General features: G+C 33.9%; 2 protein-coding genes across 4 annotated transcripts in view; both read right to left on the bottom strand.

Annotated features, from left to right (window-relative positions):
- Positions 1 to 27,154, bottom strand: part of LOC142341507 (protein farnesyltransferase/geranylgeranyltransferase type-1 subunit alpha-like) — a 351,573-nt gene that overhangs the window by 244,132 nt on the left and 80,287 nt on the right. The window lies entirely within an intron of this gene.
- Positions 1 to 27,154, bottom strand: part of LOC142341503 (uncharacterized) — a 55,601-nt gene that overhangs the window by 20,084 nt on the left and 8,363 nt on the right. For all 3 annotated transcript variants that reach the window (XM_075392478.1, XM_075392479.1, XM_075392480.1), the window contains exon 2: positions 810 to 3,503. In XM_075392478.1, coding sequence (XP_075248593.1) covers positions 810 to 3,389 — 2,580 coding nt within the window. In that variant the 5' untranslated portion in view covers positions 3,390 to 3,503. The remainder of the gene's footprint in view (positions 1 to 809; positions 3,504 to 27,154) is intronic.

Raw genomic sequence — 27,154 nt, 5'->3', positions numbered from 1 at the left:
AAAAGCAAAAAAATTGTGAAAAACTTTCCAAAAAAAAGAGCTCTGAAATAGAATTTGAATTTTTTGTAGAGTAAGCTTCCCTATGAGACCAGAACTAGTCTTTTTATTGCCTTTCGTCTATTAGGAAAACATAATAGTTTCTATTTCTGGCGTAAAATGTAATTTTGAATTTCTATTTTTATAGAAAAAAAATCTTTATTTCAAGAAAAAATACACTAAAAGTGAACAAAATCATGCCAAATATCCCTTTGTTCACACAAAACTTCAATCCTCGATAACTCATCGAAAAAAAAAACAAAATACAAAAAAACTTTTTAAATTCGAATTCTACGCTGAAAGAGCTTTTTTATGATACCGCTCATATTTCTCTACGATGAATATATCGATCGGCCAAAATTGTCTGAACAAAAAAAACCATTTGAGTATATAGTTCCTCCCCCAACAAGTGGGGTCGGAACAGAGAAATCTCATTATGGAAATAGCAATGATCAATATAAAATCGCTTAGATGAAAGTTTTCCAAATTTTTCAAGGAAAAAGTAATAACTGAAAAAATGACAGGATATTTCACAGGTAACGCTTGATCGAAACTTCTAGCTCACCACATTAACTGAAGATTCTTTCATTCCTATCGAAGCAGAAATACGTACCCTCATGGGTAATTTTCAGTCCAATTGTGATCATTTTGTCATTATTTCTTACTTCACTTTGTCTGATTTTTTCCACAATGTAAAGAGATATTTCTGTCCAGAAAGTGGACAAACTATAATGTTGCGAGTCATATGGTAAAATTTGTAATTTATAGCAAACCTGCTTAGATTTCTGATTGATGCATGACTTCAAATCACCAGGCGGCGGTTCAACCAGAATGGTCAGCTCCTCTCTCGAGCCTTGTTCTTTACTGAGAGGTCGCGACATAGCCAAATCTCTAGCGATAACCTCGTTCACAGTGAGTGCCGTTGAATTATTGGGAAACTTCCTGTCTGTAGGAGAAAGCGGTGCTTCGTCAACAGGTGACTCTTTAAATGACGTTACTACTGGCAAACCAGCAGGCTCGATTCTTACAATGTCTGAAGTTGATTGGTCCTCTTTCGGTACAACCTTCATAACTCCCCCAGAGTGGCCGTTGGATTTAGCGTTGGGGTTGTTGCCGAATACCAATACGTTAGCGCCACTTTCATTGTCGTTTTCTACCATTTTCGGTTGCCGACTCTTGTAAGCCGGTATTCCACTTTCGCTATGGAAAGAAGTATCAAGCGAGACTTGTTGGGGAGCAGGAAAGTCTTCGACAGCTGGTTCTAGTGGTTGCTGTTGCACAGCTTGATCCTCTTTCTCGTCCTCCTTTTCAATCAAAATTACTTCTGGCGTTTCACTATTGTCGAGATACAAGAAATCTTGAGTATTATTCTCAGCTGAAACTTCATTCGGTTCTTCAGATGGTAGGAAACTGTTTCCTGCAATTTTAGGTTGATGTCGAGATACTTGCTCAATTTCATCTTCTACAATTCTATCTGGCTCCACAATTGAGGCTGTATGCGTTGAATGATCGGTATTTAAGACTCTGTTGGTCGTTGAATTGAGCTGATTGTTAGATGAAAGAGTCGAGGGTGGCTTTGTAATTATGATTGGGGTGTTAGGTTGATGCAGGGTGATTGCTTTAGGGATAACCCTATAGTTGAATGAATCCCTGATGATTGAGTTTAAAATTGACGTCACGCGATGGCTGGTGTACTCGTGAACAAACTTGGGAACATAATTTTCAATACATACTGAATCCTTCACAGTGCTAATACTACTCCGTGGTACGCTTCGACTGTTATCAATCTCTTTAGTGTCTGACGTTGGTTTGTCGCGAGAGAAATTCAGTTCGGTTCTCTTGGTCATTTTATGATCTATGTGCGGATGCTTAGATGGTGAAACACTATCATTGGAATCTACGATCTGAGGTGCGTTTGCAGTGTGTTCCGTTTTGAGGTTGAACAACAGGGGTTCCGACCGCATGACAAGTGGCTCTGGTCTCGCTATGGGAGACGTGTTAAAGCTTCTTGGACTCCCTGTCGCTTTATCATGCGGTCTATTCTCTCTTTCCATAGGGGTTCTCGAATGTCTTGGCTGAGGTATATTGTCATAAATAGGCTGCGGTGAATGCACGGGTCGACTAAATGCGCTCTTGCTGCTGTTGTTGGACACGTTATTTAAACTTGAAGATGTTATCCTCCTGAAACCAGCAGGCGGTGGAGTTTTGTCACGCGGGCGAATTTTGAATCCCCTTTGAACTGGTTTGGTGGCATCCTTCGTTTCCCAGACGCTTTTCAAACTGGACACGGTATTTGGAGCTGGCATTTCATTCTGGGCGAAATCTAATTGCCCATCTTTGTCGACTGGCAATATCATCTCATTGCTAACCACGTGTTTGGTTTCAACAGATTGAACAACAGGTTGCTTCACGTTATCGAAGCTGTCAGAAGAACTGGATCCAGACACACGCCCAAAAGATTGTGGTGAACTCTTAGGACCTCCACTGGGTTTGAATGGTTTGGGTATAATGGCCTGAATTGGTGGCTTAGGCGAGCTGTACCTTTCGAACAAGCTTCTGACTTGGGTGAACTCAGATGAAAAGGATGAACTCAAGGAGTCCTCACTGTTGTTGAGATTTGACGCTGGTTTTGTGTTCATGTAAATAGGTTCTGAGTCCACAGGAAGCGACTCATTGTGATTAACTATTGATGAATTAAACGGAACCGTCGCCGTTGTCTTCGGGTTAGCTGACACTGAAAAAGTGTTCATGTGAGGTGGAGATGTTGATTGCTGAGGTGATTGTTGTTTCTCCGACTCGAGGTATTTGAAAGGATTCTCTTTGACTTTCACAACAGCTTCCTCAACAACTTCTGCTTCATTTACAATACTGTTGCGCAGTTTGGACTTGTACGGCTGGGGACTTAACAACTCAGCTTGCTTCTTTGACATCTGCTTTTGCTGCTGCTGCTGTTGTTTCAACTGAGAAGGGAGAATAATCGACTGTGCATCCACATTCACATTGTCAGCAGGCTGTTCTCTCTTAGGATAAATATTAGCGAGGTTCGGGAATCCATGTGGTCCAGCAGCACTTGGACTTTCTATCTTAGAGTGGGACGTTGATGGTTTGGATACACTAAAACTAGTTTGTGGAACATTACTATAAGGCGATGGAGTCTGGTCGGATCTGGGTCGTCTGTTTGCGGCGGCATCCGCTTGTTTCATAATGCGCTCATTGACGACCTTTCGCTCCAACAGCTGTCGTTTCCACAGAGGCAACTGGGCACCACTGTTAGCCATAATTGCAGCCGAGGAGGACACATCGCTGTTAGAGACAGGTGCGTTTATTTTCGAGTACCTCTCGGTGGTCTGCATCCTGTTGAAGCGTGCTCTAATTTTAAACTACTCTAGCTGCTACTCTTCCAGTATCACCCCCACGGTTATATCTTTCAATTACCACCAGTCCTCTCATAATCATCCCACTACACTCTGAAAATAAATTTGTCATCTCTGGGTATTTAAAAATATATATCTAAAATCAAATTAGAACTAAATAAGACTTTCCGCCCTTCACGGTGCCAAACAATTATTTTTTGTTCTATCTGCTGACTCACAAAAATCAACAACTCACCATTAGTGCAAATTATTCTAACATCATGTAATGAGGGAAGGAACTCTATGCTAGCCTGGCTTCATTTTTGATCGCAGGAAGACAAGACAAGTATTATCCAAAGACCTTAGAGCGGAAAATTTCTGCAGCGATTTTTACTTTCGTTTTGGCGATTTTCAAAATCTAGATTTTCCCTAATAAATTGGAGAAAGTTGGACGAAACAGATTTATAAAGATTACTAATTAAAAATAAACAAACTAATTAAACAAATATAAAAGAAATTCGAAACCTGACAATTGTGCACTTGTTAATATGTCAATTAATTCGTGCATCTTTTGTAATTTTCTGTATTTTAGTTTTCTGATTTCAACTTCAACAGAAGCTCTTGTTTATAGGTCACAAAAAAGCAGCTTATTGTTTTGATGACTCTGTCTATGCTTATTTCCAACAAAATTACGCGAATTCTAAACTTTTACTGCTGTTTACTTCGTTAAGTCTAAACCTCTACTGATGCTTTATACTTTTTCCATGCATGCTATTAACAAAAGATGTGCTTAATGACTAATTTTTAAAATTTCTTAAAATTATCAGAGCGTTAATAATGATTACGACAACAAACCCCTTTGAAATATTACGAAACTTCTACTTTGGACCCTTTTCTAATACTCAATAATCCTGCTATCATCAAATAATAATATAATAATAAATTGTTTTCAGTAGTCAACAATATCACGAGTTAATCACTCATTTACACGACACAATCATTTGACTACAAATAGATCATCATTGGGCCCAAGACCCGTTGTCAAGTGTAGCTGAGGATTGTATAATGCCTACACTAAGACCCTAAGATCAAACCCCAATAACACCGGGCGAAAAGAAGAACACGGCAAAAAGACCTTGCACAGAACTAAGTCCCGTAAACGAATGTGAGTTCATTACAACTGATATTTGGAAGAAAATTGAAGGCACGATAGTTAGCACAATCAACAATGCAATCCCTAACATAATAGAAAACATTGTCTGTGAAATGCCATGTACGTTCAACACCATGATCGAAGAAGCAGTGAAAAGGGCGAAAATGGAGATCATCGATAATGTGGGGCGAGACATTGAGTTTGTTGACACGAAGAATGAAATGTTGGCAAGATGCGAGGCAGAGCAACTCGAAACCTACAATAGACGCGACAACGTCAAAATTGTTGGTCTTCAGGAAGATTTAAACGAGAACGGGCAACCTCTTGGCGAAAATTTAAATCAAACTATGGAGAAAGTGCTTGCGCTAGCTAACACCTTAGAAACATGTGTCGATGTAAAGGATATTTCTATTGCTCATCGGCTACCCTCTCGCAAAGGCCAGGTCAAGCCAATTATTGTCAAATTTTCAAGGCGGGTTGCTAAGATCGATGTATTGCGAAAGAAGAAAGTTTTGTTTGAAAAAGGAAGTAATATTCGAATTTTCCAAGACATAAGCCGACCAAGAGTGATGTTCCTCAACATGATGAAACAGGACAACCGATTAAATTCAGCATATACAAAAGATGGTTCTATATTGTACACCAAAAAAGATGACAACCGTGTTCACAAAATTCTTAATCTATATGAAGGTGCATTTAATCTTGGTTATAGTCTACATGATTTAAAGAACTGTTTTCGATCCTACTATGAACATTAGTGAAACCGAAAACCTTTCTATTTCTGTGCTAAATGATGTTGTCCTCAAACCAACTACTATGTCTATATTAACTGTGAATGTTCGTTCGTTAAAAAAGCATTTAAATGATTTGGAAGCACTTATACATAGTCTTGAGTCTCCACCAAATCTCATATGTCTCACTGAAACTTGGTTAACTGATAACGATGACATCGATTCCTTATTGGTTCCAGGCTATAATAATTATGCAGTTAAGAATAGAAATACACATGGCGGAGGTGTTATGATACAAATTCAGGATTCAATGTCCTTGTTAGAAACACATTCAACAGAAATGGAAGAGACTCTTCTGATTTCATTACAGTACAAAAAATACAGGTTTAAATTGGCTACTGTCTACAATCCTCCAAGAACAAATAAACTAAAATTCGTCGAAAAATTGGATAATTTTTTGAATGATTTAACTTCCTTAAATTGTCCAACCGTTATAACTGGTGATTTTAACATCGACACTCATTTAAAGAATCAATTACAATCAAATTACCTATGCACGATAACTTCTAATGATTTTGAGCTTGCTAATCTTGAAACTACCCGGGAAACTTCTAACTCCTCAACTTGTCTAGATCATTTTATATATCAAAATTTTGCCAGCCCTGAATTTAGTGTACTAACGCATGAAAACTTTGCAGATCATTATCCGATCCTAATGAAGTGGCCAATTAATGTTGATACTGAACAAAACTATTTGCCATTTAGAGATATAAGCTTTATAAAAGACCAAAAACAACTGTCGAATTATTTAACTGATTTAGACTGGAGCCTAAGGAATCGATGTCACTTTTTAGAATTTGATGGTACCAATGAATTGTTTACTAAATTCAACAACCTTTTCCTAGAAACCACTAACAAGTACGCTCCTCTAAAATGCTTGGCTGATAAAAAATCAAAAGTACCGAAATGTTTTACCAACTCACTTAAAAACCTGCGCTTCAAAAAAAATAAAGCACATCGTAGCATGAAACAAAATCCGCAAGATTATGAGGCAGCAAAAAAATTCAAATTATTACGCGACAAGTTTGGAAAAAGTGTTAAGAAAGCTAAAAAAAGAGTTTTATGCGCAAAAATTCGAATCATGTATTGGAGACTCAAGGCAAACATATAAGTTACTAAGTGATATTAAAGGAACAACTCGAAAAAGTTCACAAGTACCTGCGTTGGAGACATGCAATGCACGTTGCACTGATCCAAGCAGCGCTGACATCGCTGAGGTATTTAACACATTCTTCACCAATGTTGGTCCGAAGTTGAAAGAAAATATTAAAGACATTCTTTTACCTAAGATGGACGAAGTCAACCACTCAATGTATTTAAAGCCAATAACAGTTGATGAGGTTAGGGAAATCATTGATAAACTAGACAGTAAATTTTCATCTGGTGTTGACGATATCTCAAATGTCATAGTCAAATTATCATCAAATGTTACGATTCCATACCTAACCCAGATAATCAATAAATCTTTCGAAGAAGGAATATTTCCTGATGATCTGAAAAAGGCCAAAGTAATTCCCCTTCACAAGGATGGATCTAAACTAGATGAAAATAACTACAGACCAATTTCTCTGCTAATTGTATGGAGTAAAATCATAGAGCGTGCTTTGTTCATTCGCATATATGCTTACATGGAATATCATAATTTGCTCTTCAATAGACAATTTGGGTTTCGTACCAAACACAGCACTATTGACGCTCTTGTTGAATTACTTGAAAAAATAAGATTGAATTGTCAAAATGTAAAAGTTATCAGTTTCTTTCTTGATCTTAAAAAAGCTTTTGATACCATTGAGCATGATATCTTATTAAAAAAGATCGAAAACAATGGCATCAGGGGCCCAGCTCTAAATTGGATAGCAACATACTTAAAAGGGAGACGACAGCGGGTTATTGTAAATGGAGCTTGCTCCTCGTGGAATTCTATAGTTTGTGGGGTTCCACAAGGCTCAATTCTGGGTCCTTTATTTTTCCTCATTTATATCAATGATCTGCCACTAGTTTGCAAGTGTCTTGATGTTATATTGTTTGCGGATGATACAAACCTCACCGCAATCAACAAAGACGATAATTCAGTGCAAGGAGATCTGCAAAACATCAAAAATTGGTTGATTGCTAATAAGTTAATACTGAATATGGATAAAACAGTACAAATGAATATAAGGAATAAAAATAGTGCTTCCAAATCAGTGTTTAAGTTTGATGATGTCTTTATTGAAGTTCGTAATCTTTGTAAGTATCTCGGAATCTATGTAGATAGTAAATTAAGTTTTCAATCACATATAGAGTATATTAAGAAAAGACTCTCAAAACAGTGTGGTATTATATGTAAGCTGCGTCACTATGTACCCCGAAAACAGCTAATTGTTTACTATCGAAGCAATGTTAACCCAATAGTTCAATACGGTATTTTAGTATATGGCTGTTGCAGTTACTCGTCGCTTCTACCTATCTACATTCTTCAGAAAAAAATTCTAAAATTCCTTTATTTCAGGAAATTGTCAGATAGTTGTAGGGACATTTTTATCTCTAATAAATTACTAACAGTATTCGAGTTTCATATTTATGAGCTGCTGAAATTTGTCCTGAAATCATTGAAAAAGATGCATAGCGAAACTTATCTAAATGATCTCTTTGAGTATGAGCATGGTACCACAAAAACCAGAAGATCTACCAAAAACTACCTAAAGCTTCCCTCCTTTAAAACGCAGTTTGAGCGCTCCTCTATTTCATATCGTTGTGCAAAGTTATTTAACACACTGAGAAAGAATGAACTTCTAGCACAAGACATAGAAAACGAAAATTGGCAACAAATATCGCAATTTTATCATAGATTTAAAGAAAGTTACTTGCTGAATAATGAGGAGCTGGTATCCCACATTTTTAAGTAATTTTTTTTTCCTTGCCCACCACCATCCAATTTTTTTCTTTCAATTTTTCTATTCCATGAACTCTAGTCAAAAATTGTTACGGCACTTACTTTGTAAGTGCCGAGGCCTCAAAAATGGCATTATTTTTGGAAAATAACGAAGTCTACACATAGAAAATCGACGAAGAAATTCGAATTGTAAAATTTTTTTTATTTTTTTTTATTTTTACTTTCTTTTATTTATATTTGCCAGGAATCAGCGTTACTCTCGGAAATCAAGACACAGCATGCAGTGATAGCGTAGTAGGTATAGAGTTCAAAAAATAGAATTGTTTTGGAGCTTAAAAACCGTTTTTTGTTTCTGTATTTAGCATCAAAAATTTTAGTTATCGTTTTTTCCTCTTCTTAACTATTTAAGTTTAGCCAGGGCAGATACTAGGTGGGTTTAATAGCCCCGTCTATCTGTCCTCTCCGAGATATCTTTTGTTATGATATATAATAATGTTGATAATAATCTAAGTAATTAAATTGTTGATTCAAATTGATTTATTTTATCATAAAAAGGAGAAATTTATTCTTTCTTTCTTTCTTTATCTTACAGCAAATACACGAATAACAAATAGAGTGACTGACACTAGTTTCTTTCAAAAATTGAGTGAGCATATCTAATGAATTTTGACAGCCTATCTTGCCGTTTTTGCTACCATTTCGATTCATGCTTTCAATAATGTCTGCGTTATCGAATGAAGCATCGTTTGATTTCCCCGAAAGTTGCATTAAGCAGGTTTTGATTTTAATGACAATGATAAAAGGTGCCTATGTTTTCAAATAAAACGCACTTCTTTCCTCGGCAAAACCAAAGCTTAGCTATTGATTTTAATGCCTTTGAAACACCAGTGGCTTTAAAACACCAAAAAAATTTTAATTTTTTTTTTTAAATCTTGCTGGTTGGTTATTTTTTTTTATTTTTCTATTATTAGAAGTTAATAATAATTATGAAGTCGAGCGATGTCTACCCTGTAATTATCAGTGTTAGTGAAAGGTTGAAACAAGCGATGAAACAAGTTCTCTCTAGCTTTCAAAACAGCTCAATTCTAACATTTAAATATAGGACAGAACCAGTTTCAACTCGGATGTATAGTGAAGTAAAAACAAATCGGTGATACGGACATAATCAGTTGCTAATAGAGTAGCTATAGTAATGAAAAGAGCAGTTGATTAATAAAAAAAAACAGTTGACGCTCGTATTATCCGCTGTTTGTCCGTATTTTTCAACCAATTTTAAGCAACTAGAGGGGATGGCTCTCCGACTTAGCTCAAATTTGTTTAATGTAGAAGAAACAGTTTGACTATTTGTACTACTGTTGCATTTACACGAAGCTGCGTGAGCATTTAGCATTTATCAGTGACTGCCCAAAACAATTCAATTAGTTCTAATCATCAGCAGATATTTTGAGGATAGTTGAAAACCTAACATTTCTCAAGAGAAGATCTTCTCACCCCAAGTTACTTTTGCAGTTAACTTTATTCATTTATTCAGAGTAAACAAATTCAGAGTAAACAAAATTCATTTATTTCTGCGGTCAATAAAAAAAGAATCAAGCTGTCAAAACTGACGGAACTAAAATAAACCGAGGAGGCCCAGTTTTCTAACCAGTATATCCAGGCTTTTTACCACAAAAATTTCTACTAGAGCACATCAGCAATCGATGAGCAGAAAAACGACTAGCCAGGAAAAAAATCCCAATTCGAAATAATTCTTGAGATCAAAAACAATAGTAAAATGTATATACAATGAGAAGTAATGCACAAATTTAAATCATAAATTCTTCTTTTCTAACATGCAGAAATTGCTGTTTTTATTTTTACAATTTGACACTTTATCTTCAGAGATTTTAAGAAAGTATCACCTTTTTATTTCATGCCTAGCTATTAATGCCCAAACCAAAGCATTATATTGAAAAATTTTCACAGGTTTGCAGAGATTATTTGGCTTTCAAATCAACATGGCTTCAGTGACGGCATATATCTATAGAAAAACTCACTTGAACGTACGTTAAAATATTTGTTCCCTCGAATGCGCCTTGGTTCGCAACAATATTACATTTAATCAATTTTCATCGATGGCCATTTTAATCAAAAATTTATCCGCAGATCCTGAAAAAAGTTTCTGATCTTGAAGCAGAAAAAATGGAGCGGTTTAATTCATTGCCTACTAAAATTACCGCAAAGCAGAGCTCTGAGTAAAACTTCGACAATTTTCAAGTGGTAAAAAATACCAAAAAAATAAGCATGTTTACTCAGCAGTGGTACAAAAAACAATCTTTACCTCAAAATTTTGCTCGCAAAAATGAAACGCCAGATATAAGTTTTGATAGAAAATAATGAATCATAACTGAGTTAGTTTGATTAACGAGCACATTTGGCATACAATGCTTAGAATGCAATTTTCGAACAGATCATTTCATTGTCCAAGTGGCAATCAGATAAAATTTGATTTGCTAGATTCAAATTTACTTGAGAAAATAAGCGCTCAATTCATGTTGACTTAAATTAAGCAAAGATGATATGAAAATGCACTGTTTCATGATATGATGCTTGATTCACCCTGTCAAGAAGCTACATATAGCATTGAAACTTGCTTCCCTTTACTTCTCGGTGAAAATTACTTAAAAATAACCTAAAAGACTATAGTCTTTCACCAAAAAAATCAGTCATTATCATTAAGTTAGTTATCACTATTCAGTTATCGGCTATATCTTGCTGACTGATTATTCTCTGCAAAACTATATTGAATCACTGAATAAAAAGACCCAATAAAATTTTCAGTGCTGTTGCGAATGCATTCGAATTAAATAGCAATTCAAACTTTGCCACTGCTCACTTTTCAGAGACATATTCAGCTGGCATGAAATGCATTCACGCACCGTTTAGATGCCCAGCTATCCCTCTTGAATTTTAGTAGGAACAATTAACTCAATAAAAATCAAAGCCCTCTCCACCATCAAGTTTAACATAGTTCAAGTTAAAAATAGAATATGGGAAATAAAAAAGTCTGTCTCGAGCATGTATTCATTGTCTGTCAAAAATGAAACCTTCTGCTAGCTCGTTCCATGTAAATTTTTAGGTTTTGTGAAACAACTGCTTGTTATAATAACGATATGTTAAAATTCACATACTTGTAAGCTAGGCAAGAACAAAGACTTGGTTATGTGCGATCCTACATCATCTTCCCACACATCTAAGCCTCAAAATTGCGATCAAAGTGTACAGAAATTAAACTTTCAGACATAAAAAGATAATGGCAAAATTTGCTGCAAAAAAACCAAAACATTCTCTGAAACAAACGCAATATATATCATTGCACAGAACAGAAAGATTATGTATAGACTGGTAATCACAAAAATATTACAGGTGAAATATTTTAAATTTTAAATGATTTCAAAGAAAATCACATAAGCGAATTGTTTTTCCGCTTTTCTGAATAAAATTTAACTTCTACAAATAAAATTTAACATTCTACAAGTTTCCGCAATAATTGACAAAACAAATATCCAACAATTAACTTACACAATGACATTCTTTAACCCCAAAATTTATGAATATTTTGAAAAGAATCCTTTCCAATGAGGAAATTAGAAAAAATTCAAAGTTGCACCAACTCCTCAAAAATATTCGAAAGCAAATTTCGAATTCCAGAAAATTTTGTTACGTGTCACGAATTTGCATTTATTTTTGGCCTCTTTCCCCGGGGTACTTTAAAATGAAGCGAGCGGTGTGCATTCCAAACAGTAAATAAGCTTCCCGTGGGGTCTATCTGGGTCCCGAATTGGTGGTTCCGTTTTTACTAGATTAGCTCAGGTTTGACGAATTTTCTCAATTTTTCAAATCAATTTTGAAATGTCTTTGCCTTCTGAAGGAATTGTTTAAAGGTGTTTTTGTACTTTTCTGGTCGCTTGCGGCCAATTTAGTGTTATAAGAGTGTTTCCAACCCGCGTATAGGAAAAGTGTAGACAAAGCTAACGGCTTTGGTTTTAGCATTTTTGAGTTCCTATTGGCTTTTTCGGACCATTTCATGGCTACATTGGCGATTTCCCGACCAATTTATGTCAATTTTGCCGGCTATTTTTGACGATCTTTTTAACTTTTTGGGACCATTTCTCGGCTCTTTTGTAAACAAATTCCCGACCTTTTTTGGACGATTTCCCGGCTATTTTTGGCAATTTTCCGACAAATTTCTGTCGATTTCCTGGCTATTTTTGACAATTTCCTAGTTATTTGTGACATTTTTTATATACCAAGTCTTGTCTTCATCTCCCCAATTGCTCTATTCAATTATAAATAACGGACAGGAAAGACAATCTCAACTATCCAATTCGTCTTCAGTTTATTGGCTAAATTAGGAGAAAACGTCTTCTAGACACAAAAAAAACAAATAAAAATTTTAACCAACATTACCAAAGCCGTTTTTATACTTCCTTTCCAAGTTTTCTGCATTTAGTGGCACCAATACACTAAAATTAAGTGGTTAAATAAAGCAATTAATGGTTTTGCACGTCACTGATTGCACTCGGCAAAAAGGCGAGGTTTGATTAGGAAAATACACCGATATTGAAAAAACATTTGTGTCGGCTATTTTTTAATTATGTAAAAATTCCGAGCACCAATAAGACACAAAAGTGCTCTCAAGTTAACAAACAAACAGCTTTTCAGGCAACTGGTTTCCCCGGTACATGCTACATTAACTTTACAAAGATGCAAAAAATAAAACGAGAATTGCACCAAAAGAATTATTATATACAAAAATTCATAATTCAATTGAAACTGTAGGATGAAATACGTTTTAAACTTTACTTTTCATGTGAAAATGAATTACCGGATATTAAATGTAAGTAAAAACCTAATGATGCAAAATAATGCCCCAGGCCTATTTTGCATTTCAATTAAACTATTCTGAACTTAAATGCCACTATAGAAGAAAACGGAGAATAGCAAAACATCGGATTCAATGCTTTGTACTTAAATATCCAGAAGTTAAACATTTCTACCCTTTAAAATCTTTCGTTGGCAGTTTAAACCTTTCTCCTCAGGTAGAAGTGTTATTTCCTGTTGTAACTTATTGCTGACAAATCTTAAAAACAGTTTTTCATTAGATTTTGACATCTTTTTTAACTTTTTGGGACCATTTCTCGGCTCTTTTGTAAACAAATTCCCGACCTTTTTTGGAGGATTTCCCGGCTATTTTTGGCAATTTTCCCACCAATTTCTGTCGATTTCCTGGCTATTTTTGACAATTTCCTGGTTATTTGTGACATTTTTTATATACCAAGTCTTGTCTTCATCTCCCCAATTGCTCTATTCAATTATAAATAACGAACAGGAAAGACAATTTCAACCATCCAATTCGTCTTCAGTTTATTGGCTAAATTAGGAGAAAACGTCTTCTAGACACAAAAAACGAAAATAAAATTTTAACCAACATTACCAAAGCCGTTTTTGTACTTCCTTTCCAAGTTTTCTGCATTTAGTTGCACCAATAGACTAAAATTAAGGGGTTAAATAAAGCAATTAATGATTTTGCACGTCACTGATTGCACTCGGCAAAAAGGCGAGGTTTAATTAGGAAAAAACACCAATATTGAAAAAACATTTGTGTCGGCTATTTTTTTTAATTATGTAAAAATTCCGAGCAACAATAAGACACAAAAGTGCTCTCAAGTTAACAAAAAAACAGCTTTTCACGCAACTGGTTTCACCGGTACATGCTACATTAACTTTACAAAGATGCAAAAAATAAAACGAGAATTGCACCAAAAGAATTATTCTGTACAAAAATTCATAATTCAATTGAAACTGTAGGATGAAATACGTTTTAAACTTTACTTTTCATGTGAAAATGAATTACCGGATATTAAAGGTAAGTAAAAACCTAATGATGCCCCAGGCCTTTTCATTTCAATTCAACTATTCTGAACTTAAATGCCACTATAGAAGACAACAGAGAAAAGCAAAACATCGGATTCAATGCTTTGTACTTAAATACCCAGAAGTTAAACATTTCTACCCGTTAAAATCTTTCGTTGGCAGTTTAAACCTTTCTCCTCAGGTAGAAGTGTTATTTCCTGTTGTAACTTATTGCTGACAAATCTTAAAAACAGTTTTTCATTAGATTTTGACATCTTTTTTAACTTTTTGGGACCATTTCTCGGCTCTTTTGTAAACAAATTCCCGACCTTTTTTGGAGGATTTCCCGGCTATTTTTGACAATTTTCCCACCAATTTCTGTCGATTTCCTGGCTATTTTTGACAATTTCCTGGTTATTTGTGACATTTTTTATATACCAAGTCTTGTCTTTATCTCCCCAATTGCTCTATTCAATTATAAATAACGAACAGGAAAGACAATTTCAACCATCCAATTCGTCTTCAGTTTATTGGCTAAATTAGGAAAAAACGTCTTCTAGACACAAAAAAAAACAAAAATAAAATTTTAACCAACATTACCAAAGCCGTTTTTATACTTCCTTTCCAAGTTTTCTGCTTTTAGTTGCACCAATAGACTAAAATTAAGTGGTTAAATAAAGCAATTAATGGTTTTGCACGTCACTGATTGCACTCGGCAAAAAGGCGAGGTTTGATTAGGAAAATACACCGATATTGAAAAAACATTTGTGTCGGCTATTTTTTTAATTATGTAAAAATTCCGAGCACCAATAAGACACAAAAGTGCTCTCAAGTTAACAAACAAACAGCTTTTCAGGCAACTGGTTTCCCCGGTACATGCTACATTAACTTTACAAAGATGCAAAAAATAAAACGAGAATTGCACCAAAAGAATTATTATATACAAAAATTCATAATTCAATTGAAACTGTAGGATGAAATACGTTTTAAACTTTACTTTTCATGTGAAAATGAATTACCGGATATTAAATGTAAGTAAAAACCTAATGATGCAAAATAATGCCCCAGGCCTATTTTGCATTTCAATTAAACTATTCTGAACTTAAATGCCACTATAGAAGAAAACAGAGAATAGCAAAACATCGGATTCAATGCTTTGTACTTAAATATCCAGAAAATAAAACATTTCTACCCGTTAAAATCTTTCGTTAGCAGTTTAAACCTTTGTCCTCAGGTAGAAGTGTTATTTCCTGTTGTAACTTATTGATCTGACAAATCTTAAAAACAGTTTTTCATTAGTAGATATAGTGAGTCATCTGAAACTTTCCAGAAGTTGAAAGCTTATTTCCTGAATGTCTGCTGGAACTGATGTTAGTTAATATGCTCAAGTCTTAACTGAAATCATCTTTGTTTCCAAATATTTATGGTAACTTAACTAAAATCTTAACTAAAATCATCTTAACTAAAATCATCTTTGTTTCCAAATATTTTTGGATCATACCAGTGGATAAATTATGTGAGCACGCACATCACCGAGCCTCCTTGCATTTCTAGTCAGATTTTTACGGGCAAACTCGATTGACCAGCCACATTTGTCTACACGAAAGAAGTATGCACTGCTTGAAGCAGAAGTCAAGTCGAAGCAAACAAAGTTGGGCACCTGAAGTTTATAAATATACACAACTATTAAACTATGAAAAGGGAAAATAGTATAAAAAACCTAAGCAGAGCCCAAATCGTTAAATACATTTCGCTGTTCCGTATGATGAAGAGGGTAACAACACAATACCAAAAGGCAACATTTAACGGTCAAAATAGTTTAGAGAAAGACTAAACAGTCACAGAGAGAATAGTTCCAAAAACCAGCGATTCCATCAGAAGAGATTTATTTGATACCGTGTCATAATTTTAAAAGTAATTTTGAGAATTATAATAGGCAAACTTTACGCTATTGTAAGAAAAACAGAAGACAGCGTTCTTTTGAATCACAGGTTGACGTCCTCATTCAAATTGAAAATACACCTCCAGACAATTTTTGCTCACGAAAATACCGACCGAAATCACCAATGTTCTAGGCATTGACTTGTTGAAAGTTTCGGAGCGCTAATACGCTCTTTCAATAAAAATTTCAAAAAGACCCGTCAGGCCAAAATGCGATATGATCCTGATTTTCCCTTGTTCGCGTTTAAAGACCAATCTTAAAGAAAAGCGCATGATAAAGACTTCAAAACAGTTTTTTCAATTGATTAGGTTGTCGATGTACTGTGTAATTTTTCGTTCTCTATTTTTATGAACTAACTTAAGTGCTCAGCTTAATAATGTGAGATGTCAAGACAACATATAAAGTCACGTTTTGCAGTCTCATTAAATGTTTCCTCAAAAATTGCGCTGTAATCCAGAAAGACGATTTGACCTCTGGGTCAAAGAGTTGTACGAAGTTACCGATACGATTTTTGTAGTATAACCTACCCATAGGGAATGTTCAACACCAGGAACTTTTTACTTCGGGCTCAATACCTCAAAAAATGGCACATAAGGGAAGTGTATTTTGTAAACGTAAAACTACTCCGCTTTTTATATAAAGATTTGTCTTCATTTTCTCCTATTTGGTGTATACCCGTTAAAGTGCTATAACAAAGGTATGTTTGGCTAACGTTAGCTATGGTACAGAGATTATTACGACCGATATATAAAGTTTTGCAATTTCTTTTGTTAGTTCTTTTGTTGTGCGTCCCGGAATCTTAGCGAGTTTAGAAGCAACCTATGGCCCAGTCAAACCTCAAATCATTGTTAGTCAAAGTCATAACAACATTTTGTAACATTTTGCAACAAATTTGTACGATTATATCAAAGCTTTGCTAAAATTTAGACAACTACCAAAGCATTCCTTCTGAAAATCATTCAATTACATATCAACGGAAACATCCCTTTGGCTCGTTTTTGTAGTTTTGCAATTGCGGGCTATTGAGTCAAAAAATGATGAGAAAATTTAACAAAATTCAACCGTTTTACAGAAACTGGCTAAGAACCTGGTAAAAAGTGGTCAAAAATCAAAACTTTTGGAAGTTTGAAATTTTAAAACTTCAGGTAGCAGTTAAGTTAGAAATTGATCTGTAGATCAAAATGTTGCTCATTTAATTTTGCGTGAAAGAAATTAGAATAATAATAGAATTTTTTGGATTCAATTGTTGAACTTCGCCTTTTCCATTGTCAAAAATTTGACCTCTTAGGCCCATTTTACACCAATTGCGTCAACTTGAATTTAAAAAAAATTAAGTGTTGTTTTAGATATTATGTTGATTATCCTTTAAGGGTGACTTAATAACACTTTTTATTTTCAATTTCTAAGTAAAACAATAGGAGAAACAATGAACTGTAGTTCAAATTGGATTTAATATTGTATGTTAATTTCACATTTTCATTTTTGCTATATTCTATCATCTGTTGGTTTGAAAAGCATTTCATAGAAAAGTAATGCAAGAAAAGCATCTGTCTTTATCGCAAACCAGTCCGTATTAGAAATTTTAACCAAACGCCTTAAATTCTCCTCGACCAGAGCTTTCCAATCATATATAATACTCTATTTCGATCTCGGATTGGTCTGTGGGGGGTACTACTTGTGGTAAAAAGGGTGGTAGTCCTTTCATTTCACGTTTCCCGTAGCTTTGATCCTTGCGCATTAGATATATTTTATAACGTTTATCGAATTGCCCTCAATCGTAGCTTTCGGAAGTTCTTATAAAAGTTTCACCTCAACCTCTAGCATGTCCTCTATCCTGCCTTTCAATTTTGAGTTCATATTCAGTTGTGTGAAAAGATAGGAAATGAAGTGGTTCAAGTTTTCTACGGACAATTGTATTACTGCAGAAAAGAATTTAAAACCACTGTTCACAGAAGAAGCAACGTGGAAGAAGTATGAAAACTAAAAACAAGCGCAATTTCAATCTCATATACAACAACTAAATGAACGATGAGCTCATGCATACGGCGGTGGTTGGCAACTTTATTTTTACAATTCTCTGCGACGACACTTGTGTCACTTCTTAAGAACTCCTTTTCCTTCTTGGACAACCTAACAGCATATAGGAACATTATTTTAGCTTTTGGGGGCAACAACATTTGCGACCGCAATGGAACGGAAAGCCATGAGCCCGGCCGCTAATTTAGAGAGCAATCACAAACTCACCATCGACAAAGAACTTGGAAAAATGCCCACTTGCTCTAGTATGCAGTTTCAGAAAACGTATCAATTTTCGACTGATTCGAAACAAGAATGCCTTACTGAGAAACTCTTAGCATTTACTCAAGTTGCACCAAACGGTTTATGACAGATTGAGTGGCTTTCAGTAAAGAAGGCCGAACACATCTAGCCAGCGCAACAAAAACAGCTATAAGAAAGTGTAAATGAGAAAAGTTTAGTAGGTAAACGAAAATCATCTCTAGGTTTTTTATAAAAAAGATTGTCTCAATTCAATATTGTTCTCTCCAGGTGGGATAAAATGATAAAAACATGCGTGTGTTAAAATAAAAAAGGCAGAATAAAAAAAATTAAGTGATATAAAACGTAAACATTGCAATTTTTCAGAAAGTTTCCTCATAAATTTAGCAGTTGTTCACATGATTTGACACTCTGGTTCAAGGGTTTCGATGACGCCTACAGTAATTTTGTATCAACTGTCCATCACCATGGCCAATACTTCCAGAAATGGTACTTGCGAAAGCTATAGTCCGGGAACGGAAAAAATGCTTTTGTTATTTATACAAAGGTTTGTCTGATTTCGTTACTAATGGGTGTAAACGTTTAAAGTGAAGTAAAAAAAACTTGTTTTTGGCTAATGTTAACTTTAGTTTGAAGTAATATATGATAAGCAGAATTTTTCAATAGCGTGCAATGTACCTGAAAATGTCAATCGTCAAAGTACCAGTGTATCAAGGAAACTTAATCACAACCATAGTGTTTTCGTTGAACATTGAGAGCCATAGGGATAAGTTTTGCCTTTGACAGAAAAATTTGAGAGAATGTGGTAAAAAGGATAATTTAGGTCCTCCATTCACTCATCTTTGCATTTACTGAATTGCAACAAATGGTTTATGACCGATAGAGTGCATCTTAAAGAAGAAGGCCGAACACATCTAGCCAGCGCAACAAGCAAAGCTATGAGAAAAACTGTGAATGAGGAAAGTTTAGTACGGAAAAAAATCATCTCATTTCCAAGTAAAACAATAGGAGAAACAATGAACTGGAGTTCAAATTGGGTTTAATATTGTATGTTAATTTCACATTTTCATTTTTTGCTATATTCTATCATCTGTTGGTTTGAAAAGCATTTCATAGAAAAGTAATGCAAGAAAAGCATCTGTCTTTTATCGGAAACCAGTCCGTATTAGAAATTTTAACCAAACGCCTTAAATTCTCCTCGACCAGAGCTTTCCAATCATATATAAAACTCTATTTCGATCTCGGATGGGTCTGTGGAGGTTACTACTTGTGGTAGTAATGGTGGTAGTCCTTTCAATTCACGTTTCCCGTAGCTTTGATACTTGCGCATTAGATATATTTTATAACGTTTATCGAATTGCCCTCAATCGTATCTTTCGGAAGTTCTTACAAAAGTTTCACCTCAACCTCTAGCATGTCCTCTATCCTGCCTTTCAATTTTGACTTCATATTCAGTTGTGTGAAAGGATAGGAAACGAAGTGGTTCAAGTTTTCTACGGACAATTGTATTACTGCAGAAAAGAATTTAATACCACTTTTAACAGAAGAAGCAGCGTGGAAGTAATATGAAAACTGAAAACAAGCGCAATTTCAATCTCATACGACAACTAAATGAGCGATGAGCTCATCCATACGGCGGTGGTTGGCAACTTTATTTTTACAATTCTCTGCGAAGACACTTGTGTCACTTCTTAAGAACTTCTTTTCCTTCTTGGACAACCTAACAGCATATAGGAACTTTATTTTAGCTTTTGGGGGCAACAACATTTAAGACCGCAATGGAACGGAAAGCCATGAGCCGGTCGCTAATTTAGAGAGCATTCACAAACTCACCATCGACAAAGAACTTGGAAAAATGCCCACTTGCTCTAGTATGCAGTTTCAGAAAACGTATCAATTTTCGACTAATTCGAAAATAGAATGCATTACTGAGAAACTCCTCATGGCATTTACTCAAGTTGCACCAAACGGTTTATGACAGATTGAGTGCATTTCAGTAAAGAAGGCCGAACACATCTAGCCAGCGCAACAAGAACAGCTATAAGTGTAAATGAGAAAAATTTAGTAGGTAAACGAAAATCACCTCTAAGTTTTTTATAAAAAAGATTGTCTCAATTCAATATTGTTCTCTACAGGTGGGAAGAAATGATAAAAACAAGCGTGTGTTAAAATAAAAAAGGCAGAATAAAAAAAATTAAGTGATATAAAACGTAAACTTTGCAATTTTTCAGAAAGTTTCCTCATAAATTTAGCAGTTGTTCACATGATTTGACACTCTGGTTCAAGGGTTTCGATGACGCCTTCAGTAATTTTGTGGTATCAACTGTCCATCACCATGGCCTGTACTTCCAGAAATGGTACTTGCGAAAGCTAATTCTGGAACGGAAAAAAAGCTTTTGTTATTTATATAAAAGTTTGTCTGATTTCGTTAATAATGGGTGTAAGCGTTTAAAGTGAAGTAAAAAAAACTTGTTTTTGGCTAATGTAAACTTTAGTTTGAAGTAATATATGATAAGCAGAATTTTTCAATAGCGTGCAATGTACCTGAAAATGTCAATCGTCAAAGTACCACTGTATCAAGGAAACTTAATCACAACCATAGTGTTTTCGTTGAACATTGAGAGCCATAGGGAGAAGCTTTGCCTTTGATAGAAAAATTTGAGAGAATGTGGTAAAAAGGAAAAATTTAGTTCCTCCATTCACTCATCTTTGCATTTACTCAATTGCAACAAATGGTTTATGAAAGATAGAGTGCATTTTAATGAAGAAGGCCGACCACATCTAGCCAGCGCAACAAACAAGGCTATGAGAAAAACTGTGAATGAGGAAAGTTTAGTACGGAAAAAAGATCATCTCCGTCAATTTTGTATAAAAGTTTGCATCAATTCAATATCTTTTGGTCCAGGTTGGATAAAATGATAAAACAAGCCATTGTTAAAATAAGAAAAGGGCAAAATGAGAAAACGATAATTGATAAAAATTTAGCAATTATACCAAAACTTTCCTCATAAATTTAGCAGTTGTTGAAAGCATGATTTGACCCTCTGGTTTAAGGGTTTCGATGACGCCTACAGTAATGTTGTGGTATCAACTGTCCATCACCATGGCCAATACTTCCAGAAATGGTACTTGCGAAAGCTATAGTCCGGGAACGAAAAAAATGCTTGTGTTATTCATATAAAGGTTTGTCTCATTTCTTTACTAATGGGTGTAAACGTTTAAAGTGAATTAAAAAACTTGTTTTCGGCTAAAGTTAACTTCAGTTTGAAGTAATATATGATAAGCAGAATTTTTGAATTTCGTGGAAGGTACCTGAAAATGGTAATCGTCAAAGTACCACTGTATCAAGGAAAATTTCAATCATAACCAGAGTGTTTTCGTTGAACCTTTCAGTCATAGCAATTATGAGAGCTCATAGGGATAAGTTTCGCCTTTGATGTACAAATTTAGGGGAATTACGTCTTCCCTCCTTTATTCAATTTTCTAATTGTTTTGTTGCAATATTGTAAATTCTCTATAGAGAATTACGTCTCCCCCTTACTCAATTTTCTAATTGTTTTGTTGCAATTCTCCGTAGAGAATTGTTCTCCATTAGTTTTTGGATCACAATTTAGAAAAATGAGCGTCGGATGAAAAAACCTTCGAAAAACTTAAAACATTCTTACAAATCCTTGGTTCTCTTGTTGTGAATTCCGGAATCTCCACGAGTATAGAATCAATCTATGACTCAGTCAAAACCCAAATAATTGTTACTCAAAGTCATAACCCCTTTTAGAACAACATTGCACGGCTATAAAGGTTGCTAGAAATTAGACAAAAATTTTCTTTCTGAAAATAATTCATCTCAATGAAACCATCCTTTTGTTGTAGTTTCATAACAATTGCGGGCTATTGAGTCTCGAAATATTGTAAAAAATTAAACGAAAATCAACTGTTTTACAGAGGAACTGGCCAAGAACCTGGTCAAAAAGCGGGGTTAGCAAGCATGTTTGAAATTTAAAAAAAAAACATTAAAATTGAGCTCATTTAAAATTGCGTTAAAGTATTTAGATTAAAAGTCAATATGTTTTGATTCGATTGTTGAACTTTGACTTTTCGGGTGGACACCTTTTGGGTCTATTTTGCAGCGATATATAATTATAATATAATTTCTCTTATATATTCCGAGCCATCGGTAAAAGTGGTTGCACCCAATCCCGGGTATTAGGAAAAGCCACCAAATTCGAACTAGGACCAACCAACACGGGTTAATTTGGGACCACCCAGCCCCGAGTATCAGGGGCATAGGATTTGAGGATAACGTCCCATGCCCATAAATGCAAAATCTATAATATCGAAAAATTTGAAAACTGGTAACTTGGAAAAGACGTTACAAAAGTCGACGAACAAACTTGAGTAATTCTCAAACAAATCTAGAAGAAGTTCTATACTGTTTTAGCCAAAAGTGAGCACATTTAAATAAAAAATAGGAAAATTTGGGGTCAGTCACGTTCGAAGGCTCCAATTGCCAGAAAATGTTGTTGCGATAGGCAAAGGTAGAGAAAGAGCCCGCAATTGATGGAGTTACACCAATGACCTGCGAGGATATGAACATGATTTGAGGAAATTATATATGCCCCAGAGATATCTTTACTCCTACTGATATGTCCCTGAAAGAGTTAACTGCGGAAATCCGAGATTTGTACAGTTATTGCAAGCAGAACAATTCAGTAGTCTTGACGCAGATATTGTTCCTTGGTTGAACAATCCTGACAGAATAGGCAAAAAACAGAAGGCAACTGAACAAATATAAGAAGAATCATGGAATTTGTGGAAGCCATTGGCCACGATATCTGTGATGGGCTACACCTCAGCTCTTATGAAATTCTGAGTCAATATCTAATGAAGAAGATAAATCTCGCTAAGAATTTGAAATTAAAGTCTGTTCGCCTCAAACTTGGTTTATGATGTGCTCGTAGTAGCATAGTACCTTTGTTGCGTGTGCTTTTGTTTTTGCACATTGGAGTTTGAAATGAGTATTTTGAATTACGTAAATTTGCTGCTTTGAGCTGTAGATTGAATTTTTTAACGCTTGCTTTTGTTATACCATTTTTTCCCATTTATATTTTTATTAAAAAAAACACTATCTCCGTTAACATAGTTTCTGATTGAGCTGTTATATTATGCTTTTGAATTTTTCCTCATTTCAGTACTCTGTGTATCTGCTGAAAGAATAGCATGAAAATAAACAATAAAAGAACTGGCTTAAACAAAAATTAAAGAACTAGCATTTGAACAAACGATTGCGTGGCTGGTTCAAAAGCCATAGCGTGGCTTGAACAATAGGTAATTAAAAAGTTTGAACAGCCGATTGAGTGGCTGACGGAAAAGCCGATTGTTTGACTTAAACAACAAGTAGATAAATAGCATTGGAACAGCCCATTTTGTGTGGCTGGTTGAAAAACCGATAGTGTTCATTACTGTTATTATTATTATAAATATTATACATGTCATTATTAATTTGATTATTTTTTTACCCTCATTATTGTCATTTTTACTACTATTTTTTTTGATAAATTTTTGTAATAATTATTATTTCCATATTTATTTTTATTAACATTACAATTATACGGTCGCTTCAAACAAATCCGAAAAAAACGGGGGTCGGATCATACAAACAAAAATATGCAGGGCTGATCATACATCAATTTTCTAGTGCTCAGTTTTTTTATGTAGGAAAGAACTTTCCTTTGAGATATCAAAATAGTGGTTTAACTTAGGCCCGCATGCTTTGTTGCTTAAAACGAAAAAACAAACGACAAAGTTGTGAAAAACTTTCAAAGTTTTCTACAATTGAGAAAATGTTTGATTTCTCAGTACACGACACGAACAGAAAATCAACGGAAGCTTACGGGAACGAAATATACAGATTTTTTTTGAGCAAAACTTTTTAGAGAAAATTTTCTCTAAGAGTTTTGTATGAACCGACCCAAAAATTTTTTATATTTAATTATTGAAAAAAGTTTTTCAACCAATCCGGTAAATTTTTATAGATAAAAAACAGTAATTTTAGCATTTGAGAGATAAAAATGATTGAAAAAAACTATACCGTAAAATTCTTGATAGGTCGTATCATACGATATTCCGGATACCCTCAGGGCGCATCATACACTTTTTCATGGTATGAAGCGACCTCAATCATTATAACAATGTTTATTATAAATTTTATAATTATTATTATCATTATAACTATTGTAAGTAATTTTCTTAAAATTTTTATTATTACAAAAACTTTTCATATTATTATTAATTTTATAACAACTATTTTTCATTTTATTATTTCTGTTATTGTAGTATTATAAATCTATCACCATCATTATTAGTTTGCTATTATTATTTTATTATTATTATTACTAATAACTATTAAAATTTCTATCATTGTAATGATTACAGTTATTATTATTTAAAATTATTATAATTAGGCTTCTTTATTGTTATTAATATTTTTATTATTCACACTCTGTCATTATTATTATTGTTATTTTTATTGCTATTATTATTAATATTTTAATTGTTTTTTAATAACAATATTATTATTATTATTATCATTACTATTTTTTTTTATTTTCTACTTTTATTATAGTAGTTTCAAAATTTTAAACTTGTCTTAAGCTGATTGAACAGCCGATTGTGTGGCTGACTGAAAAGCCGATTGTGTACATCCACGTTCAAAGGCTCCAATTGTCAGAAAATTTTGGTGCGATAGGCAAGGGTGGTGAAAGAGCCCGCAATTCGCGGTGTTACACCAATGACCTGCGAGGATATGAACATGATTTGAGGAAATTATATATGCCCCAGAGATATCTTTACTCCTACTGATATGTCCCTGAAAGAGTTAACTGCGGAAATCCGAGATTTGTACAGTTATTGCAAGCAGAACAATTCAGTAGTCTTGACGCAGATATTGTTCCTTGGTTGAACAATCCTGACAGAATAGGCAAAAAACAGAAGGCTACTGAACAAATACAAGAAGAAACATGGAATTTGTGGAAGCCATTGGCCACGATATCTGTGATGGGCTACACCTCAGCTCTTATGAAATTCTGAGTCAATATCTAATGAAGAAGATTAATCTCGCTAAGAATTTCAAATTAGTCTGTTCGCCTCAAACTTGGTTTATGATGTGCTCGTAGTAGCATAGTACCTTTGTTGCGTGTGCTTTTGTTTTTGCACATTGGAGTTTGAAATGAGTATTTTGAATTACGTAAATTTGCTGCTTTGAGCTGTAGATTGAATTTTTTGACGCTTGCTTTTGTTATACCATTTTTTCCATTTATATTTTAAGTAAATAAACACTATCTCCGTGAACATAGTTTCTGATTGAGCTGTTATATTATGCTTTTGAATTTTTCCTCATTTCAGTACTCTGTGTATCTGCTGAAAGAATAGCATGAAAATAAACAATAAAAGAACTGGCTTAAACAAAAGTAAAGAACTAGCATTTGAACAAACGATTATGTGGCTGGTTCGAAAGCCATAGCGTGGCTTGAACAATAGGTAATTACAAAGTTTGAACAGCCGATTGTGTGGCTGACTGAAAAGCCGATTGTTTGACTTAAACAACAAGTAAATAAATAGCATTTGAACAGCCCATTTTGTGTGGCTGGTTGAAAAACCGATATTGTTCATTACTGTTATTATTATTATAAATATTATAAATGTCATTACTAATTTGATTATTTTTTTACCCTCATTATTGTCATTTTTACTAATATTTTTTTGATAAATTTTTGTAATAATTATTATTTCCATATTTATTTTTATTAAAATTACAATTAGACGGTCGCTTCAAACAAATCCGAAAAAACGGGGGTCGGATCATACAAACAAAAATATGGAGGGCTGATCATACATCAATTTTCTAGTGCTCAGTTTTTTTATGTAGGAAAGAACTTTCCTTTGAGGTATCAAAATAGTGGTTTAAATCAGGCCCGCATGCTTTGTTGTTTAAAACGAAAAAAAAAACAAAAAAGACCAAAATTGTGAAAAACTTTCAAAGTTTTCTACAATTGAGAAAATGTTTGATTTCTCAGTGCATGACACGAACAGAAAATCAACGGAAGCTTACGGGAACGAAATATACAGAGATTTTTTTGAGCAAAACAACTTCTTTTTTAAAGAAAATTTCTCTAAGAGTTTTGTATGAACCGACCCAAAATTTTTTAAAAATTTAATCATTGAAAAAATTTTTTCAAACAATCCGGTAATTTTTTATAGATAAAAAACAGTAATTTTAGCATTTGAGAAATAAATGATTGAAAAAAACTATACCGTAAAATTCTTGATAGGTCAAATCATACCATGATATTCCGGATACCCTCAGGGCGCATCATACACTTTTTCATGGTATGAAGCGACCTCAATTATTATAACAATGTTTATTATAAATTTTATAATTATTATTATCATTATTAATATTGTAATTAATTTTCTTAAAATTTTTATTACTACAAAAACTTTTCTTCTTATTATTAACTTTATAACAACTATTTTTCATTTTATTATTTCTGTTATTGTAGTATTATAAATTTATCACCATCATTATTAGTTTGCTATTATTATTTTATTATTATTATTACTAATAACTATTAAAATTTCTATCATTGTAATGATTACAGTTATTATTTTTTAAAATTATTATAATTAGGCTTCTTTATTGTTATTATTATTTTTATTATTCATACTCTATCATTATTATTATTGTTATTTTTATTGCTATTATTATTAATATTTTAATTGTTTTTAATAACAATATTATTATTATTATCATTACTATTTTTTTTATTTTTTACT

The sequence above is a fragment of the Convolutriloba macropyga genome, chromosome 6 (genome assembly GCF_964194025.1).
Source record: "Convolutriloba macropyga chromosome 6, txConMacr16.3, whole genome shotgun sequence".
Lineage (NCBI taxonomy): Eukaryota > Metazoa > Xenacoelomorpha > Acoela > Convolutidae > Convolutriloba > Convolutriloba macropyga.
Note: the sequence above shows the minus strand (reverse complement) of the source record. Positions and strands in the feature narration are given on the sequence as shown.